Source organism: Macrobrachium rosenbergii, chromosome 12, assembly GCF_040412425.1.
Source record: "Macrobrachium rosenbergii isolate ZJJX-2024 chromosome 12, ASM4041242v1, whole genome shotgun sequence".
Taxonomy (NCBI): domain Eukaryota; kingdom Metazoa; phylum Arthropoda; class Malacostraca; order Decapoda; family Palaemonidae; genus Macrobrachium; species Macrobrachium rosenbergii.
In genome coordinates this window covers 65,952,820-65,975,853 of record NC_089752.1, presented here as the reverse complement: position 1 = coordinate 65,975,853, position 23,034 = coordinate 65,952,820, and the positions used below count along the sequence as shown (strand labels likewise).

At 38.9% G+C, this 23,034-nt stretch overlaps 1 protein-coding gene across 4 annotated transcripts in view; it reads right to left on the bottom strand.

Annotated features, from left to right (window-relative positions):
- The window catches only part of LOC136843709 (uncharacterized), a 323,506-nt gene that overhangs the window by 145,795 nt on the left and 154,677 nt on the right, over window positions 1-23,034 (bottom strand). For all 4 annotated transcript variants that reach the window (XM_067112299.1, XM_067112297.1, XM_067112300.1 and 1 more), the window contains exon 7: window positions 1,075-1,232. In XM_067112299.1, the coding sequence (XP_066968400.1) occupies window positions 1,075-1,232 (158 nt within the window). The remainder of the gene's footprint in view (window positions 1-1,074; window positions 1,233-23,034) is intronic.

Sequence of the window (23,034 nt, the reverse complement as noted above, 5' to 3'; positions counted from 1 at the left end):
TCACAATGAAGCTCCTATTCTTGAGATATCATATTCAATAGCTACTTTCCAAAAATAAGAGCCTTGTATAAAACTGCAAAATTCAACATTAAATGGGCCTCTCAATATCAGAATTACACGTAATCTTACCAAATTAAAGGACAAAATATTCACATTCCAAATTTTCATTTTCAGGGTTTAAATTGTCTTCTCTTTATAGGGTTAGACATGACATAAGACTGAGCAACCACATGTCTACATTCAGAAGATTGGATCAATGCAAAGAGTGTAGCATCATCTGCATGAGCAATATGCTTGTTTTCGAAGCTAAACCAATATACTGTACACATAAAACATAAAAAGTAATGGGCCAAGAACAATACCCTGAGGAACACCAAATTACATTCCTGGAGTCATTACAGTGCCAATAACAAATACTTTTGCTATTAATTACTTCACAATTTAATTATAATAGTACATAACGGTCCAACAACTTCCATGTGTCATTTTGAAAACAGAGGCCTCAAAATGTAGATTGTCAAAACCAACACTAAAGTCAAGATCAATCATGTGTACCCCATGACCCCAATCCCTGAGAAATAAAGTATTTTCCAGTCTCTGGACAACACATCTTTCAGTATATTTATCACAATGCCAAACTGCCAGCATATCTGATACATAGCCAACTCCGTGATTTCAACTTACTTAAATAAGTATGGAGACATGAATGACCTATCACTTCTACTAATGTAGTATCTTTATTTAAAATGAACATACATTATTTTGACAAATGCCAAAAGGCCTAGAACTTGCATATCAAGCATCCACAAAAAAAAAGAAAAAAAAAATAACAAAGAGGGGTAGGAGTTTATATAACTACAATATTAAATATACAGTATGTAATGAATAACAAAACTGAATTTGATTATTAAGGAATTAATATGCAAAAATCATGACTAAATGCAAAAAAGGACTGCTAAAATATGAAAACCTTAGATAAAAAAGACTCAAGTTAGTTGTGTGCATTTCAACAACATATGGAGTAACAAGAAAAAAGATGTTCATATTTAACAAAAGAATGATTGAAAAGCCTACCCAACGTCACATCTGGCTGTTGTGGAGGTGGATGAGTGAAAAGTGGAGCTGGAGGCTGTTGCTGCTGCTGCTGCTGTTGTTGAATCTCACCAATGACAGTTTGTGCCAAATTTACAACCAGATCTTTGGCTTGATTAAACTGCTCCTGATTGTCGTGCCTAAAAACATCAATTTACATAATAAAAATTTTCATCACAAAATTTGTTATTTGTATATTTACCAGCTGCTTGAGATAGCTTATATCTCCTCACTTATCATAGGTGAGTCAGCATTCAAACAAAAGAAGTCTGAATGGCTGACCCCAGATGACTGTCTAGTACACCTGTTCTCCACAAGGTGTTTCGAACATTTAAGCTCGCCATAATTTTCCCTGACAGCCCACTAAGCTGTGGGGAGGCTGGGTGGGGTGTACTTTAACAGTAGGTAGGTATCCAAATCATAAATATAACAAAATTTATTATTTGGATAGCAGATTCCCACATTGAGAAAAGGATGGTTGGTAGTGCAGCTAGATAAAATCTGCTCAGCCAAGCAAGCTAAGAGCTTCTTGTATGAAATCCAAAACATTCTTAACTGACCTTGAATTATTCCTGGATAATACCTGTGCCAGAAGGTGGATTCTGTTCAGGGTGCAAGACTCTTATGTGTGTGCAGTAAGAGCAGCCTTGTGGAGAAAACTGCTTCATTTTCAGCCAGAATGTATGGAAGCAGCGAAATGGGAACCCTGTGGCTGGGTCCTAAAGCAATACCTAAGAATAAAAAGGTATGCTCCTATACAATTAATGTACCTTCATGCTCCCCAGAAAACAAACACTCGGGATTAAAAATAAAGACAGCCTACATGAATGCTCTTTTTTTCGGTTCAGGAAAAGACTTTGCCAGCTACTCCTAGCAGACTTAGGGATTTACAGTTTTCAAACGTGATTTCTATATCTTTATGACAAACAGCAGCAAAACCTGAATTGTACTTCAACTGAACCCATTAATCATGTCCCCAAGTGACAAATTCTTCAAAAACCTAAATGATGAAGCAACAACTCATATGCTATGAATATTTACTTTTAATAAAGGTAACAGATCTGGATCCAGTTTTTCATGTGCTAGTCCAATTAAAAGCTTGACAAAAAAAAGACATCGCATTCTTAGACAAGGGAGTATTAAGCTTTCTAAAACCACAAAATAAATTGTCATCGTTGCTCCTGACAGGCTTTAAATATACCTATATCAATTTTAATTGCCCTAACGGGACAAAGTAGAGCCTGGTTAAATTAGGAATCCTTACTGTACTCAGTAACAGCTGAACTTCAAGATCTTTCTTAGACCTGAATAAAGGCACAAATGACAATATAGCATCCCCATTACAAAAGCCTACCTTATTGGAAAATGCTTGTAATTCACGCACTCTTTTCAATACTGCTAAAGCTATTAAAAAGAGTTTTCATAGTCAGAAACTTCAAAAAGCTGACACCAAAAGCTCAAAAGGATCTGTATATAAAAATTTCAAAACCAAGTCCAAGTTCCATGACAGAGACTACTGTAGGTAGTCCCCAGTTATTGGCTAGGGTTCTGTTCCGACGGCATGACGACAAGTGAAAACCGGAAATTTTTGGCACTTTTTCGGCAACTATTGGCGCCGAGAAGCGGAAACTGGGGGCAAAAACTGCCAATTTTTGTCAACAGACAAGCATAGAAAAACCAAATCGCTGATAACCGGGGGCTACCTGTAATGAACTCTGGGAACTTCAATCTCAAACGATCTCAACACCTACTTAAGTCTGGATCATTAGGAGATTTTCAACAGCAGGACACAAAACTGAGGAAAGCATGGACATATACCCTCAAATGGTAGCAACTGATTCTTGCTGTATCCAAGAAAGCAAAAGAATTTAATGCTGTAATCTGGAGAGGTACAGGTGCTCTCACTCTTTTCAATGTTGCTAGAGCTATCGAAAGGAGTCTTCACAGTCAGACACTTCAAAAAAGCTGACTCCAAAGGCTCAAAAGGATCTGCAGATAAAAATGTCAAAACTAAGTCTTAAGTTCCATGTCAGAGACTAATATTGTACTGAACTCTGGGAACTTCAATCTCAAACGATCTCAACTCTGGGAACTTCAATCTCAAATGATCTCAACTCTGGGAACTTCAATCTCAAACGATCTCAACTCTGGGAACTTCAATCTCAAACGATCTCAACTCTGGGAACTTCAATCTCAAATGATCTAACACCTACTTAAGTCTAGATCATTAGAGATTTCCAACAGCATAACACAAAAGTGAGGAAAGCATGAATTTATACCCTCAAATAGTAGCAAATGATTCTTGCTGTATCTACTAAAGCAAAAGAATTTAATGATGTTTTCTATAGAGGTATGGGTGCTGGAAATCCCTCTAAAATGACACCAAGAGCAGTGCACAAACCACTGCCTCTGTTACAAGGCCCAGCTTGTTTCTCATCTTGATCTAATTAAGTACAGTGTAGGATTCCGAGATGCCTTAGAAAATCCCTTCGCTTGGAGGAGACGGTCGAGAGTCTCAAAGCAATTAAGTGTAGCATGCGGAAGCTTTAGCTGAACTGCATGAAATTTGGTCATCTGAGTGAATCCTTTCTTAATGGAAGAATTTGAGGGAGATCTACCAGAAGACCTACGAGATCCGAAAAACATGATATACCAAAGAGTGCCTATACACATGGCACAAAGGAGAATTCTGACAAGAGTTAAAACATTCAAAACTCAACTACTGGAGAACAGGTGTACTACACAGTCATCTGGGGTCAGCCATTCAAGCTTCTTTTGTTTGTATGCCGGCTCCCCTACGATAGGTGAGGAGATATAAGCTATCTTTAACAGTAGGTAAGATTAATCCCAAATAACTGAATATCCATTAAGTACGGTATGCATCACTTTTATGAAAGCAAGGAAACTTTCTCTTTATACTTCTTGCATTCAGAGAGATATTGCAAGACTTCCAAGGAACAAATAACTATGAGATATTAATGATGCTCCTTTATTAGTACATATTTTTAAATTAGGATAACCATATTCAACTTTCTTACTTTGCCAAGGAACCATTTTGTAAACATGTAATTTTTATGTTGACAAGACTTTTGAAGCTCTTTTGAGGAACACTCCAAATAAGAAAGTCAACTGTAAGGATATTCTCAAATAAGAAAAGACTTATGTCTTAAAAATTATAGTGAATGTATGGAACCACAATCAAGCGGAAAAATTCTAGCAGTATCATACTGTACTGCAATGTAAATAATCCATGGGAAATAGGCAAAAAAAGGTGGTTTACTAAAACAAATTGCAGTTTGTTTTATTGCATGAACATGTTATATGGACCCTTGGGAACACCATATCCAAAATGGGACAAATTCGGCCATTTTGAAATAGTGAAATTCATATTTTTAGTCTTTTTAGAGGGTAAATGTTTCCACAATTTCCCATTTTTCTCCAAAACGGTGCATCGTACAGGTGTACGAGGTAAGAGGAATAGATATCAAAAAGATAGGCAATTAAAATCTACAAAGGTTTTTCTCTATTATAAGTAGTTCCTCATTGGATGGGTCAATATCGTACTCAGCTAGCACTCTTCTAGGCCCGTGTTCCATTCTCTGGCCAGCCAATGAAGACTTAGAGGAATTTATTTCTGGTGATAGAAATTCATTTCTCAGTATAATGTGGTTCGGATTCCAAATAAGCTGTAGGTCCCGTTGCTAGGTAACCAATTGGTTCTTAGCCACGTAAAATAAGTCTAATCCTTTGGGCCAGCCCTAGGAGAGCTGTTAATCAGCTCAGTAGTCTGGTTAAACTAAGGTGTACTTAACTTTTCTCTATACGTTGTTTCCCTAAAATTGAAAGTTTCTGAGTAAATGAGCTCGGAATTGGAAAGCACGTTTTTGAAAAAACTGAAAAATTCAATTTTGTACTAACATTTCCTTCAATATCTCCTAAACTACTGATTTCACAGCAAAATGTTACAGAACTGGTCTTAAAGAGTGAAGATTTATCATTATATTGGCCTATTTGTTTCCCTGTATATCCTAATATTTAGCACAAGAAACATGCATAAGTAAATAAAGCCAAATTCAATTTCATGCAAAATACATTAATATTGGGGGAACAGTCAAACTATTTGCAATATTTTGTTCTATTGCATGAATGTGTTGTTTGGACCCTTAGGAATAGTGCAGTAAAAAAAAAAAAAAAAATCAGCCATCTTGAATTTGCATAATTCCCTATTCAAAATGGCGCCCATTCTCATTGACTGAGTTGAAAAATCCTCTCAAGTATCCACTTTTTAATATATAAATATATAGATTACTAAAAGGAACATGATCATAAGGAATTCATTTCAAGCATCACGTCTGGGTACCCTGTGTCAAAGGGCAACATTTACCTTACCAAAGTGAGGGTTCAGATCTTTGATTTTCATTTACAAAATCAGCACTGAAATCACCTATGCTGTATAATTGTTTAGGTTACGTAGAGAAAATCATCCAGACATTAACATGTGTTCAGTTTAGTAATTATTGATTTACTAATAACATGCAATAACAAAAAATTAAATTTTGCTCAGTTATTATATTCATGCATATTTTACAACTAGAAATCAACTATTTACAGACTACTTCTCCTTCTCTGACAAGTAGTCATGCAAGAACCACTAGATAAACTTAAGGCTGTGTGTAATCTGTGGTGGTGCTGTGGATGCTGAGGATGGAACAGTGCAAATTGGTGAAAAGGCAGCATCTACAATCAACAATGCAAGCATGGAAAGAGGGTCTTCCATTACTGTTCAAGCAGGCCAGCTTGTCCACTCTCATTGCAGGCACAAACATACAAACAAGAAAGACATAGCAGCCAGCAAGAAAAGGATGGCAGAAGAAAATGTTCTTCCTTCACCATCATTAAGACCGAAAAAGCCTGCTTTCCATTATGCTACTCATTGTCTTTATTGTACAGTGAAGGCTGTTGATGTGGATGGATTCCCATTTGAAGACGTGTTTTGAGTGTCAACTTGGAATTGTCAAGATGTTACTCTAAGGTCTTGTGTGCAGCCTGGAGACAAGTGGGCTGATGCTATATATCACAAGGTGTGCAGTGGAAATTTCAGAACTGGAAGAAGAATACCAGCCAGAAATGACTTAGACCTAAAAGAAAAAGTAGAAAGGAATAGGAGTGGTCAAAAGGTGGATGTATCCAGAGAGAAGGCATTTCAGATTGTTGTTGCTCAGTTTATAGAAGAGGAGGAACTCACAACACTCTCAGACTTACAAATGAGCATGGGTAACCTTTGTCAAGATCCATATAGCATCCCATACCTAAAGAGGAAGCTCATAGATTATTTTGGAAATTCTCTCATTATTGGTAACATAGGAAAATACAGCAATGTAGTGACATAAAGAAAAACAGCATCTAGCATTCTCAATGAGTTCTACAAAGATCAGAAACAAGGAGATAGTGAAGAAAATAGAAAAGTGTCTATATTGACAACAGCAGCGGCTTTGATAAAATCAGACATCAACAGTATTGAGGACAATAGAGAAGAATACCCATCTATTTCAGGGATAGGTGATACTGAACAAAACTTGAATTTTGTCCCTTTTTTTACTCAGAATGTTCCTTGCTGAAATTTTCAAAGGAAGAAAAAATAATAATGACTTGAAGATTGCAGCAATAGGACAATGCATCATGCAACAATGCCGGCCAAGAATCATCATGGCACCAATGCAGTTCGCATTAGCAATGCATATCCACTGGGCTTATGGCTCAAGTGAACTGAATGATGATTTGAACTGCAGAGGATTTTCTTTGTCATATGATGAAGTGAAGCTGTTCAAAGCATGTGCAGCACATCAAAACAAAGATCAGCTTGAAAATATGGCAAACAGCTTCTGCCACTTCATTGCTGATAATGTTGACCATAATACAGTAACAACTGCTTGAAAGGACACTTATCATGGCATGGGTCTTATGTGCGCAGCCACACCAAGTGTCATTCGGAATTCAGAATATGTTAAGACTAAGCCAACAAGTATTGCAGTAAGAAAATGCAGAAAACTTGGAAAAGTGGGAGACATGTTGAATTACAAAGCAATATCATCCATTGTCCATGATGACATCAGAAAGTATCTTGATACTCTATGGAAGATCTCATTTCCTTATAGATGCAACGGGCCAGGATGGTCTGGTTTTATGCAGATCATTACCCAAGGTAGCCATTTAGGAAAAGCATCCTCCCACTTCTTACCCATGGTTGACTTGGATCAAAACAATATGAGCTGTATCTTTACTACCCTAATGTTTGTAAGTGATGAGTTAATGAAACACAACCTATCACCTGTCCTCACATTTGATCAACCATTGTGGCTCATGGCAAGACATATCATCAGCCATGAAGGCCAACTGCAACATGTTGTTCTCATTCTTGAGCCCTTCCATACCTTAATGAGCTTCCTAGGCACTATGGGTCACATCATGAAAAGATAGTGGACTGAGAACACTACTGGAGCTTGTGTATGGATCCAACACTGTCAGTCACATGCTGGCTGGAAAGGCATATGAGCGAGCTGTGCATGGCCACTTCCTAGTTGATGCTGCTTTGAATGCATTACTGGTCATGAAAGCATGTGAGCATGAGGGCATCCACAAAGCAATAGACAGAGCACTGCAGAAGTTTGACCAAGTTCTTCCATAAACAGAGACAGAATTGGGGGCTCCAGCTGGGGACATAGTGGCAGTTGAAGAAAGCCTTAGAGATGTCAAAGATCAGCTACAGCAGAGCCCAAATGGAAATTGTGGGTTCAGTACACGGAAATGATGGATATCTTACGGTCTGCACTCAGAGGTCAAAGAACCAGCCAGCCTACACTGTACTTCAGGGCACTTCAAAGTATGCTGCCATTTTCTGATGCTTCTGGACACAACTATACAAAATCAGCACATCTATTCCTCCAGGACATGATAGGTCTACAAAAAATGAATGAGAACCTCTATGACCAACTTATTGAGTCTGGTTTGTTCTTCATTAGAAGATCTGACAAGTACTGGGCTGGGTTAGCATCTGATCTTATGAAATTTATTAAGTCCTTAGGAGGGCTTCACACATGGAAGAGGTATGGATGAGACTCAACGAACAAGATGGTTACAAGCTATGCCCATCTTTGCTCAGGTAAGTGATGAGATAAAGTGTTCAGGAGAAGAATTGCACTGAAAGAAACAAAGACTTAACTTAATCCAGAAGGATGAGAGACCAGGAAGATACTTCAAAGATTTTTCGGTACCTAGAACAACACAGCCCTTTCCTAGAAAATGACTATTTGTACAACATCATTTCAGGAATGTCTGCACCACAGTCAAATGCTCACCTTGCCAAAGATTTTGGGAACAATATAATCAAAATGATGGAAGGCCAAAATGCAGCAAACTACATCTTCAGAAAGAAGCACCAATCAAGACAATGGGTCACAAGATAGTAACTGATGGAGTCGAAGTGCAGGTGGATCCTCAAGCACTGTTTCAGCGGTTACTTGCGATAGCCAGTAATGCTGAAATCAGCTTAAGTGAAATCATGAGGTATGAGCTTTCTGTCTACCCACCATCACTTTCACAAGCAATGGTCTTCCTCGAAGTGCTACCAAGCCTCAGCTTGCAGATGCCATAGCAAAGTGCACTTCATGTCTAGCTGAGGCAACCCCTGAAGCTGACTGTTCTGTTTTTGATGGTGGATCCTTGCTCCACCACATCAAATGGACCATAGGAGAAACATATGAAGAAATTGCATCCAAGTATATTGCACTTGTCAAAAGAAACAATGATCCCATTGTTGTCTCTGATGGATACAACGACAGTGCATCAACAAAATGTGTAACTCATCAAAAACGTGCTAGGGACTTAAACTGTTGCCCCAGATGTTCATCTAGCATATACTCAAGTCTTTACCTTTGAAAATAAGGAGTCATTTCTGGCAAATCAGAAAAATAAACAGAGATTTATTGACTTCCTGTCTGAAACTCTGAGGAGCATGGGGCATGCACAAAGCATGCAGAGGGAGATGCAGATCTTCTGATAGTGCAGGAGGCAGTTAACAAGGCAGCTAGCAAGGTAACATACAGTATGTCATAGTAGAGAATACTGACATATTGGTGCTACTCTGTCATCACATGAATCCTAATAGTCAGCCCCTATTCATGGTATCACAAAATTCCAACATGAAGCACCCCATTTGGAACATAGGAAAAATTAGTTCACAACCGGTGAAGAATGCTGTAGGCATTTGCCATTCATGCATGCTCTGTGTGGATGTGATACCACATCAAGGCTGAACAACATAGGAAAGGAAGGTGTGTTGAAAAAACAAAGTGTCCTCTTCGAGTGTGCAGTGCCATTCTTATCTGACAAGTCCACTCATGAGGAAATAAAAAAGGCAGGAGAAAAAGTACTTAATCAGGTCTACAGCTCTAGCAGTGATTGTGCATCTCTTAATAAGCTGAGAAAGAAAAGGTTTCAGGGCAAAGTCATCAAGAGTTTGAGAAGTGTTGATGTTAAAGACTTGCCACCTACTAGTGATGCAGCTAGATATCACTCACTCCATGTTTACTATCAAAAACAAGTCTGGCTAGGAAATAATAATATTAAACCTAATAATTGGGGATGGAGGAGAGATGGAAAACACTAATTCCTTGCACGATGGACAACAGCCCTGCCCCTGATGCCTTACTAAAAGTAATCAGATGCAAATGCAAGGGCCTTTGTGACACTCAGCACTGTTCAAGCAAAAAACATGGGTTATACTGTACAGAGTTTTGTGAGCAGTGTCATGCTAGCACTTGTGTTAACACATTAATAGATGAAGACACTGAACATGACTAATCTAGTTTGTGCATGTTCTTTGAAGCAGTATTGTAGATTTTTTCTATTATTTTTTAAATACCTCAAAGATTCAATTACTCTTACTGTTTTTCATTTTAGGTAATCTTGTATATAATTATTACAATCATTGTATAATCCCAAATCAATTTCCAAGATATGTATTTTATTTCAGTTATTCTTGTACATGATTGGTATAATCAGTGTATACCCCAAATCAATCACCAAGATATGTATATTATTATTTTCTTATATTAAGTAGAGCTGACATTTGACCCAGGGACCCACATAGGTATAGTGCCAGATCTGATGCCTGAAATGAATTCCTTGAGATCATGTTCCTTTTAGTAATCTATATATTTATGTATTAAAAAGTGGATACTTGAGGAGATATTTCAGCTCAGTCAATGAGAATGGGAGCCATTTTGAATGTGGAATTACGCTGAATGTCTTTTTTTTTTACTGTGCTATTTCCGAGTGTCCAAACAACACATTCATGCAATAGAACAAACTATTGCAAATAGTTTACCGTTTCCCCTATTTTAATATATTTTGCATGAAACTGACTTTGGGTTTGTTTATTTTTGTGTGTTTGTTGTGCAAAATATTAGGATATACAGGAAAACAAATAGGTCAATATAATGATAAATCTTCACTCTATAAGACCAGCTCTATGACATTTTGCCGAGAAATTAGTAGTTTAGGAGATACTGAAGGAAATGTGAGTACAAAATTGAATTTTTCAGTTTTTTCAAAAACGTGCTTTCTAGTTCTGGGCTTGTTTGGTCAGAAACTTTCTGTTTTAGTGCAACAATATATAGACAAACAAATGTAGAATTTAATTTCCTATCTTTTTGATACCTATTGCTCTTACCTGTATGATGCACCGTTTTGGAGAAAAATGGGAAAATATTGAAAAATGTACCCTCCAGACAGACTAAAAGTGTGAATTTCACTATTTCAAAATGACCGAATTTTTCCCATTTTGGATATGGTGTTCCTAAGGGTCTATGTAACATATTCATGCAATAAAACAAACTTTTGCAATTTGTTTGATTTAAAAAGCTATTTCCTATACACTAAAACAATAAAATGAATAAAAGCAAAGCATGTAAAATATAGTAAATTTTAAAACTTGAATTTTTCCTAACATACAAACCTGAAGTTCTTTAGGTAGGGATCTAGATTGTGATTACGACCCGAAACAGCTCTCAGACTTACTGACAAGGTAGTTAACTACTGACAGATAGGGAAAAACCCTGCTCACCTGTCGGTCTGCACTCCACTTTGCCTTTTGGTCCAGGTGCCATATGAGAGGGGTGGCTAAGCTGGGCCATTCATTTAAGAACTTTAGGTTTGTATGTTAGGAAAAATACAAATACTTTTAAAATTTGCTATTTGTTCCTACACAAACCTTTGTTTTTTTTTATACAGGCGACACCCCTTGGTGGGAAGGGATCTGCAAACTCTCTGAACTGATTTGTAGGTTTACCCTACCTGGGATAACACCTTCCTGGTCTGATAGTACGAGAGAAAGGGACCCCACACCTCTAAAGTATTCCACAAATGGGATGTGGTAGATACTAAGACTTCTGGACCATCAAGTACAGGTAATCCACTAGATGCAATGGAGATACGTTACAATGAACCAATTGTTACTCGAAAATATCATAAATTGGAAGTGGCCTAGCCTACACTATATACAGTATAATCTACGGTACATACATATACGGTACTGTACCGTTAATTATTTTTTATTTTTAATTGGTCTATAATTATTAATATCAGGTAATTCTGGAGGTCCAACATGGATTAGAGATTTCACAGCCAGTGGATCAATGAACAAGACTTCTGATGATACAAACAGAGAAGTTGCATAATACAAACAAGAATTGGACGTGTACTGTACTCACCAAGATTGGGTCCGTCATCGGCATATTGAACAATGTCAGGCTGTTGATGGCTACGTTGAACTAAATATTGGAGGATGATGGCAATAATAAAGCAGCAGGTTCATCAATTTGCTCCTCTTCAGCTGTTATTTCCTTGGCTGTTAGTTCATGAGATGTAGAGGGTTGAGGCTCAAATGTGGTGGATGGCAAGGTAGAAGGCGATGGCACTGGAGCCGTTTTCTTAAGGAAGGCATCCATTGTGCTTGCAGTGCATTTTAGAATTTTTTTTTTCTTCATAAATGACTCGGCAAGATGCAAGAACATTTTGAAGTCCTCTCTCAACTTTAGCAAATTGTTCCAAGTTCACATCCATTTTACTAACCAGTTTCATTCCATGTTCAGTTGAGGAAAATGCCTCTTCCAATCCTTGATCGTAAACTTTTGCTCTGGCTCTTCTTCCAATTTCTTCCTCCTCTTCTGCTCTTTTTTTTCTCTTCTGCAACTTGGATTAAATCTTCTGCTGCTATCTCTACATCTTGTACATCTGAGTTCTTGGATATCTTCCCATTTATAAGTTCTAAATCTAAACTTTTCCTAAGTGATATGATCTTTTTATTAATTTCCACAACTGCTCCATCCTTATCGAAACCTTTAAATGAATTGATATACTTTTAGCAGATTTTTCCAAATCCCATTCATACACTTTTTCAGTACCTCCTTCTATGCCCTTCCAATGTTCAGAATGGCACTCAGAACACTGAATTCCTTCCAGAAAGTTCTGAGGTCTTTGTCCTCATTATCCATAGCCTGAACTGCCTGTGCAAACGAGTTCCTAAGATAATAGAACTTGAACATAGCCATGATGCCCTGATCCATGGGTTGTATGAGAGTTGTGTTTGGTGGTAGAAACAACTTTTACGTTTTTGTTAACATCTCCAATGTGCTGAGGGTGGCCCGGAGCATTGTCAAGAATCAGCATAATTTTGGAGGGGATGTTGTTTTCCCTACAATATTCCTTCACTTCTGGAACAAAGCAATGCACAAACCAGTCTTCAAATAGGAGTGCAGTCATCCAAGCTTTCTTATTAAGCCGGTAATGCACAGGAAGCATATGTTTGCTGATTCTTGCTAATGCCCTCAGATTTGTGGAGTGATAAACCATAAATGGCTTGAGTTTATACCCAACCACATTCCCCCAAGTAGAAGAGCCTGCCTCTTTGTGGATGTAGGACCATTCAGGCATCCGCTTCCAATACATTCCTGTTTTGTTGACATTAAAGATTTGATCTGGCAGTACCCATCATCAACGATGCCCTTATGCAAACCATCCTTAAATTTAGCAGCTCTTTCGGCATCAGCGTTTGCTGGTTCACCGCTACTTATTACACTATGAAAATTATGGTGGCTTTTGAAACGCTGAAACCTTCCACAACTTACTACACAATCTTTGTTGTGGGTATCATCGTAGTTTTTATTTAGTTCTGTGAAAAGCAAGCGCACCTTTGTTTGAATGGTAAAGAGGCTGAATGGCATATGCTTTTGTATCTAGTACAGTCAGGGAAAAGAAATGTGCAAATAGGTGAGTCCACGAATCGTGAGACCGCGAATATGGGGGGTTTAATAGTAAACCCCTTGTATTCGCGGGGATGTGTACCACAAGACCCCCCCGCCGAATAGCTAAAATCCGCAAATACCTAAAACCCCTCTAAAAATACTTAGAACTGCCTATTTTAATAGTTCAAACACAAAAAAAAACTCTAAAAATGCTTATAACCGAGTATTTTAATAGTTTTATCACAAAAAGTGCACTTAGTCATGAAAATGATATGAAAATACTGTAATTAGTGAATATTCCTCTTCCTCAGTGAAAAATTCCGTGAATGGGCGAATTTTCCACGAATAATGTGTATATACATTCCACAGAGAAATCTGCAAATCGTGAGACTGTGAATACAGTACACTCCCATCTGAAATCTCATGGCATACTGATCGATGTCTCTCCCGAGCTGAGCTAAATAGTAGTTGCCTTAGGTCATTTATGGCCCATTGAAGTGCTATGAACATTTTTCTGCCTAAATTCATCCAATCCAAATGGCAGGTAATATCAATACTTACTCATATGAGAATTCCCATCCATTAAGGGTTAAAGAAGATCTGGGAGACAAACAATTGTCAGAAGACGACGTGTTTGACCGAGCCAAGTGGAGGAAAGCTGTCAGAAACATCAACCCCATATAGAAGTGGGAATATGGTAACAATTGATAAGAAAGTTGCTGTGGGTAAACACAGATAGGCTACCTACCTAATGAATTGTGCTGTTTATGTGAGAGAGAAAAAGGAGTTACTTTTTTTTCAAAGTGTATTAGTGCAGTATACTTTGTCACAAATATAGAGAAAAAAGGTAGATAATTGCCTTTTGCATAAAGTTATAAATTTTTCTCAATCTCCAGAGTTGTGCCAGAAACTATGATTTTGTGTTTTTATCCGACTCTTTAAGTAGTAACAAGTCAAAGGTTGAGTTTTCAATCCATGCTTGATGCCCCTAATTTTATTTATTGTCGCAACATCCCACATGCTCAAGGTATGGCTGTATACACTAAGTCTGGATGACCTATTTATTGTCAGAAGAATTTGGAGTATAGTTGCCATGAAGTTCTTTGTTTTCATATTTTCAGTAAGTTCTACAATGTTTACGTATTTGCTGTTTACCGCAATCCAAATATCGACAGTTCTATATATGACCATTTTTTTGGAAAGGATTAGTATGGCTCAGACACAGTATTCAAAAGCTTCATTCGTTATTTGTGGAGACTGTAATGCAAAGCACAGTGAGTGGCTAAATTCAAATTCCACAGACCAGCATAGCTGGTCTGCTCTTGAGTTCTGTGTATCCTCCAATTTTGTCCAGCCAATTGAGGAACCCATGCACATTCCTGGTAACAGATTAGACCTTATATTCACAGATGTTCCAGCTATTATTAAGTTCAAGGTCTGTGAATATATAGGCACTTATGATCATTGCGCCACTCAGTATATTCCTAATTCCACCACTGGAAAAATGGTCTGGCTGAAATCCATGTATCACGTCAAAATGTTGCATGTCAGCCAAAATATTGTGAACCAAAATATTGTCAGTGTTGTATTGTGAAGCACCCCTGCAATTCATCAGAGTTCATATCAAGAATCTCCACAGACAAAACGATGATACTGTTAGGCCCTGGATCACTATTCCACAAAAGAAACTCATCTCCAGCACCTGTTACTTGATACCAATCTGGTGTCTGCAGCTCTTCCAGTGAAATGGGATTTGGCAGAACTTCATGCATATTCTGCCTCACATACTGAACCGTTCTTTTTAGACCTGATACTGATGGGATCTGTCCTGCACCGCAGTGGATAATCGAATAGTAAATGCTGCAACCACTTGGTGAGTGCTAGTTTCAGGAGCTGCTTCTGCATGCTCTTCCATTTCAGCTACTGCTTTCTTCATTTTGGTCTTTGCTGGATCAGGCTCATGATTATGACCTACTGGCGCTCTGTCATATTCTGTGCATTTCCAAATGGTTTTCCCAGCTTGATCAGTTTTTTCATTTAGAAAAAGGAAACCATGATAATTCAAGAGATTGCTGCTTTTCCGGCTTTTCACAAATTCCAGAGGCACTGAGAAATAAAAAAAAAACAATTTTGGCATTGAGACAGACTGACAGTTTCCCAAAACAGACAAACACTGACTAAACTGCAGACCAAATGAACTCTAAAACACCTTGTTTATACATGTATAGAAGACTAAAACAACCTATTATTTCTTGCCCATAGTTTTCCTGTTTGCTCAGCCATTATGCCATTACTCATCGTCAGTGACGTGACAACATTATGGCATATGACATATTGACATGTGACATTTTGAGTGATGACATATTGACTCACAGCATTTTGTTGTGCAACATTTTGACAGGTGAAATTTTTGTCCGCAACAATTTGACACGAAATCGAAATCCACAGCCAATTACGATTGCATTATTGAAGTCTGTCAGGCACTTAATATTTAAGTTGATATATTAGATCCTGATCCCAAGAAGTAGTTAAATGAAATCCTGATAGCTATTTTAATAAGATATGTCCCTAAAAAGGTCATCAAATTTAGGACAAATGACCAGCCATGGTTTGAGGATACATGTAGATGAGTCTACCATGACAAACAGAACAAATTCAATGCATAGAGACAAAATCGTTTGAGAGAAAATTACATAGTTTCTGTCGAGTTTTACCACGCTGCGAATAGAACTTACCATACAGCCAAGAGACATTGCAATAATTCCTTGAAGAGGAAACTTGAAGGAATTACTCAGCCTTATCTGTGGTGGACCAAATTGGCATCATCTATCTCTGAGTCAGGCTCGTCTTCCATTCCACCACTAATAGATGGTGGTAGACTGGTTACTGGTCCTAGGGAAAAGGCAGTTAATGGCCCTAGGGAAAAGGCTGAACTGCTTCATGGAGCTTTTGAAGCTACGCAATCAGCTGAGGATGTCCCTCTCCAAGATACTTGTCATCCTGAACCTATACAGTATTCTCAAAATTTCCAATTTGCTCTAAGGATGTTAAGAAAATTCTGGATAATCTTGATAGCTGGGATGGAGAACATCCTCGTGGTTTCTTCCCTTTGTTTTTTAAAAAAGTTTTTAGTGTGTTGTCTCCAAAGACTACTAGATTTTATCGATTTTTATGTCGACATAGTATCTTTGCAGATGAGCACAAGCTTAGTTATACAGTGCCTGTTCCAAAGAGGGGCATATCTGCAGACTGCAGTAACTTCAGGCCAATCTTTATTCTCCCTGAGATCTCCAAAGTTGCTGAAAAACTTATTTTTAAGCCACTATAGAAGTATGTAGAATCTAAAGGATTGTTAGCTGACAGTCAATATGCATAAAGAAAGCAGAAGGGTACCTGCGATGCTCTTTTAGACTGGACATGCCATTTGCAAGAGAACCTTGATAAGGTTTTGAGTGCAGAGTAATTCAAATAGATTTTAGTGCTGCTTTCGATTTAGTAAACCATAAGGCACCTATTTATAAACTTCAGAAGCTTTGAGTGGGTGGATATGTTTTAGGATTACATCCATCTAGATTTCCTTACAGATATGCAGCAGTGAGTTGCTGTGGATGGGATCTTTAGTGAACCAAAACCTACTGTATTATGTATGGAGTTCCACAGGGCAGTGTTCTTGGTCCACTTTTATTTTTTGTGTATACAAGTGATATGGTTGTTGGCCTGGAAAACAAGATTGTTCAGTATGCCAATGATGCAACACTTGTGGGCGTAGTAAAGTCTCCATTTATGAGAAATGAAGCTGCCCTCAGCCTCAATTGGGACATCGAGGAATGGTGTAATAAAACAAACACTATTGATTAGCAGATCTCACAAAGATTTCCCACCCCATCCTCCTCTTCAGGTGGATGGAACTTTGCTGATTTAGTCTAAGCTTTATTCACTATTCTAGGTGTAACTTTTGACTCGCATCTAACGTTTGAGAAACATCTAACGAAAGTTTCAGCAAATGCCGCACGAAAGTTAGGTATACAGAGTTTGTTATGCATAAGGCCTTATGTATTCATAAGAGTGATAAATTCAATGCAACCTGTTTTACGTCATTTGTGCTTCCTTTACTGGAATACTGTCCTCCGGTGTGGATGTCTCCTTCTGCCAGAGATTTATCTCTTTTAGATAGAGTGGTTCATGGTGGTAAGTTTCTGTTTCCTAATAGTAGCAGTTATGACTTGGACCATCGGCGGATGGTCTCTTGTTTGTCACTTTCATGTTGTATCTCAACAGCAATTTTTCACATTCACAACTGATCCTTGATCCCCTTTATCTGCCGAGATCAACCAGATTCGCTGAACAGCAGCACCAATATGCAGTAAATGTGCCTCACTGTCAAACTTCTGTTCCAGAGGTCCTTTATTCCTAACATCATTGGGCTGTGGAACAGCCTTCCATAGGATGTCATGCAGTTGGAACATCAGAAGTTCAAGCAAAAATGCATTGCATTACTACCCTAATACTATTCTCCTTGCATTTTAATGCAATTTTATCTATCTATTTTTTTTTTATTTTAATAAGGGGAATCTCTTCTTTCTGTATTTCCTTTACTTCCCCTTACTTCCTCCTAATGAACACCATATTCTTTGGAAGCTTGAATTTCAAGTCAATGGCCCCTGTGGGCTTGTTCCATATGAATAGGCTTCATCAGTGTTTACAATTATGTGGTATTGAAAAGCTTAGGTAAGGAAGGGTGAGGAGTTGCCCTTGAACTACTCGCCACTACCCAACTGGCCCTTGGCTCTATTAATACAGATAACTGAGGGATTACTGTACAGTTTGCCTTCATGACTCATGCATCCAGCATGTACATAGCCCTGCAATTTGACTATCTACCATACAAAAGAGGAGGGAAGGAGAAAGATGGGAAAACCAGTCACTTGCACAACTCTCTCTTGCTCTTCAAATTCCTTAGATAAGGTGCGAAGTGTCCAGAATGGGGAGCTGGGCTTGCTACACGACTTGTTGAGCAGCCATCACAGGACCCCAGGAAAACATGTCCATGGACTTGTTGGCAGCATCCCACAGGTAAATGGCATAAGTGATCTGCCGGGACCACATCCCTGCATGCAATACCTGCTACACCGACAGGTTCTTTTGAAATGCAAGGGATGGGGCAATGTCCGACCTCAAGAGCTCTTATCCGGACTGTACATCCACCCTTCTCACCAGACATGGCATATGCCCCTTGATCATCTCACAGAGCCAGAAAAAGATTGTGTTCTTGGAAACCTCTTTTTTGGCCCCGCCAGTACTAACAAAGAGGCATTACCATTCACGCCTGAGGTGTTGAGTTCTCTTTAAGTAGTACCACAGCACCCTAACAGAACAAGTCATCTCATCTGGATCATTACCAACAAAGTCCTCTATGTAAGAGACTGAAAAGGACTCGAACCTGGTGTCAGGGACCAATGGGCTCTGAGTCTTCACAATAAAATCAGGGACAAACATGAGTAATACTGATCGGGACCTTGGACAACAGAGCTAGCAGTCTGGATACCACTTGACATGTGGCCATTCCGGTGCCACAAGAGTTAGCCTGAGGTTCGGGGTATTCAGCACCCTGGTGACCACCTTTCAAGTTAGGCAAAACAGCATAAAGGAATAAGCGTTGAGGTTGTCCCATGAGTATTGGAATGTGTCTTCCAAGGCTACCCATGGGCCTGGGACTATCTAGCAGAATACCTGCAACTTCCTGTAGTGCCACACGGCAAACAGATCTATTCTCAGTCCCCACACCTCAACAGGTATGAAGGGCCCACTACATCCCTGTCACTTGTGTCTGGTGGCTGAGCTTGTCAGCCACTACATTCTAAGCACCCAGAATGTACTTGACTGACAGCTCTACCAAGTGGGCCACTGTCTACTCATGCAACTGCATCGTTAACTGGTGCATTAGAAGAGAACCCAGATCTCTCTGTTTGCTGACATATGCCACCACTGTAATGATGTTATTCATCAACACCATTGAGTGCCGCATCACTCAGTCTTGGAATTCCTGAAGTGACAGGAATGCTGGTTTCAATCCAAGACACTGAAGTGGAGGAGCCAATAGTTCTTGCTCCACACATCTGACACCAACAACTCCAGGTGTGTGCCCCACCCCTCGTTGGATACCTCCAAGAACAGCAGCATCTCCAGAGGGAAAATGCCAAATGGCACTCCCACTGTGAGGTTCATGTCATCCAACCCCTAGGTCACACCCTCTCTTACCTCCTCCAAGAGAAATCCTTTATCCTCCAACATAGAGAGCAGAGGAGAAGCAGCCCAAGAGGGACTGGATTCTTCAAGGACAACAGGTAATCTAGAACAACCCGCCACAGCCAAATGGGTTGTTCCTGATGAGAAAGGAACTTCTTTCCAGCCTCCTTGAACTTTCTGATGTGAGAGTCTGTAAGAAAAACTCATTGCTCCTGTAACTATCAGCATGCCCAAGTACTTTACCCTCTGCTTGAGAATGAGATCTAATTTCTCATAATTTACCCAACTTATCATCTTCACTCTCACACTACCATCTTCATTTAAATACCATTTTATTCTAGCATTTCTGTCTTCCCTTCATTTCTATCATGTCCTCCCTTGGGTGAACCACTATCTTATTTCTCTCAAAAACTTGTAACCTAACAACACATCATTGTTGCTATATACCATAAATAATTCCCCTTTATTCATGTTCATTCCACATGGATCACTCAACTCTGTACTTTTAGCAACTACTAGTACCTGCAATTCTACAATCCCTCTTACATAACCTATCTGGCTGTAAGGTTCTTTTGCACCAGGCAATTTCTCATACACACTTATAAGTGAAATTCACTGCACATCCAGTTTAGATCAGCGCTCACAATTCCACTCCTTGAAATTCCATCCTAACACTAAAACAATTGTTTACAATCCTCACCACACTTACACCCATAAATGCAAAACCCTCTCTCACATTTGTCACTATCATAAACTCAACCACTGAGGGTTCACCCTGATAAACCCCCTTCATACTTCATTTCCCAGAGTCAATCCATTCACACCTAAATTCTAATTTGACTTTCTTCATACTCTAGCAGCATGGTCTATAATCCCATGTTATGCATCTAGCCTTTGACATCTCGCTCACCAGGGCAAAATGTCTATGTCAACCACAATTCCCATACACCAACCATTCTCTGCAAATCACATACTCTAACCATAGGTCCCACACCTCCACACTTGAAGTTTTCACAGACTTTACTCGCCTGCAGTCCTTAACCCAGTGTCCTACCTGACTGCATGTGAAACAAACCCCAAAGGTCCACTAACATTCATTTTTTTTATGTCCTGACCATCCAAACCAATCAATTTTTATTTCTTGTACCCCTTTCCTTATACCAATAGCCACATTCATTCTACTATTCCTATAATTCCTGTCCCTACTTATGCTTTGGCCATAACTCTCACTTCTACTTCTGTTCTGCCTAATCCTACTACTGCCTCTTCTCATATCTCTTGAATTCATATAATTTCTATTCATTCCATACTAATTCAACCCTCTTACAAAATCAATCATGTCTCTAAAGAATGACCTACCAGTGCACCCTAGTACGACACCTGCTTAGTCCTATTCTTCAATCCCTACTTTCCCCCTGCATATGCTCGCTTCTCATTCCTACTATCTTCCATATCTTCAAACTAAAAATCTTCCACTAACTCTGGCACATCATTCCACTTTAATCTTTCCTTGTTCCATTGCATCTTTTCCTTATGTTTTGCATTTACAAACTCTTGTCACACAATTAGAAACAAGTAGCCAGAAACTTCATTAACATCTTATTATCATTAATATCTTGATTCCCTTACTTCTTTCTGGCCAAAGCTTCAAGTTGGTGGGGATCAATGACACATTTTCACCCTTTCTCATAAGTGCATCTTCAAATTCATTCTTCCGTATATACCTTAGTCCCTCCTTCACTTGTTTCTCCTGTTCAATCACTCTTTTTTACTACTTCACACCTCTGCTTTCCTACACTAATGACTGTTCTATAAAAATCAAGTAACTGTCCCTCTGGGAAATCTTCCAATCCCTGCAACCACTGATGCTTATTCTCACCATACTTCCCCTTGGAATACCTTTCATACTTCCTATAGAAATGTGCTTAGTCTCTGTCACTCAATATACTAAGTATTTCACAATATTTTGGGACCACCCTCAGCAAAATACTCTTATGTACATCTTTCAATCCTTCATCACTCAAATGCACTGTTTCCCTATCACTGTGTTTGCTACTCTCAAATGAACCCGCATCCTCACTTGATGGCATATACAAAGAATCACAACTTTCATTTATCTTATAAACTGTAACAGTAGTTTTCTTAGCCTTACTTCTTTTTTTAACTTTACTAGTCTTATCTTTATCCCTACCTTTAACATCCATTCCCATCACAATTACTTTCTGTTCATCTAAACATTTTGGATCCAAGATTGACTCTAACCTCCCTACTCCCTCCCCTTGTACTTCAACACTCTTTATCACTGCCTAACTTAGCTCCCCTAATCATCCATTCCATCTCTTCCCACACCTGCATTTCTAACTTTCTAACCTGTTCTCCTTCCTATTTCATTGCTAACCTGTTCTTCTTCCTATTTCCTTCATTCTTCTTCTCACCTTTTCATTTTCCTCTATTAGCGGTTCCTTCTCTGCTTCTACTCTTTCAGGGCATTCCCTTGTCTCCTCTAAATCTTCTGCAATCTCTGTAATCCCTATTTTTTTTACACCTTATTTTACTTCAACCAATTTTAAATGATTTTCTTTGTCTACACTACTTTCACTATACCATTCACTATCTATTTTTCCAACAACCTTTTCCCACTACTTCACTACTATCCTCCCTCTCACAACTCCTGAACTCTACTACTCACCTCCCTCTTAACACACAGGTCCTTGTTCAGGCACAAATCATGGTTTTTTTTTTTTTCTCTCCCCCTCTTAGAAGTAATTTATGATATTGAGAGGTGAAGAACAAGAGCAACAGACTAATTCAATAGTCTTGGGGAGTACAGGCAGTCCCCGGTTATCAGCAAGGGTTCCATTCTAGTGGTGTGATGATACCTGAAAATCTCTGATTTTTGGTTATCAGCGCCTCTGTTGGGTGTGTATCAGCGCCAATACCCAATTATCGGCGCCAATAAGCGGAAATCAGCGATTTTCGGCGCCGAAAATTGCAGATTTTCATCACTAGACAAACGCAATAAAACCGGATCGCCAATAACCGAGCCCACTGATAACCAGGGACTGCCTATACAAGCAATCCCTGATTAATGGTGGGGATTCTGTCCCTGGCTAAGCGCCGCTAAACGAAAATTGGCAATAATAGCGCCGAAATCCCTGCTTAACGGCACCATTAGCTGGAGATCTGCACTGAAATCCTCACTTAATGGCGCCGTTAACCGAAGATCACTGCTGAAAATCTGGTAAACGACGTCGCTAGCCAAGCGCAATTAACCAATGCCACCAGTAAGCGGGAACTGCCTGTAAAATCAAACACTCACTACTCAACCAACAGATTTATTTACCACTAGTCTGCTGACAAAGTCTGCAGGTACAAACAGGTTGTCAACTTCAAA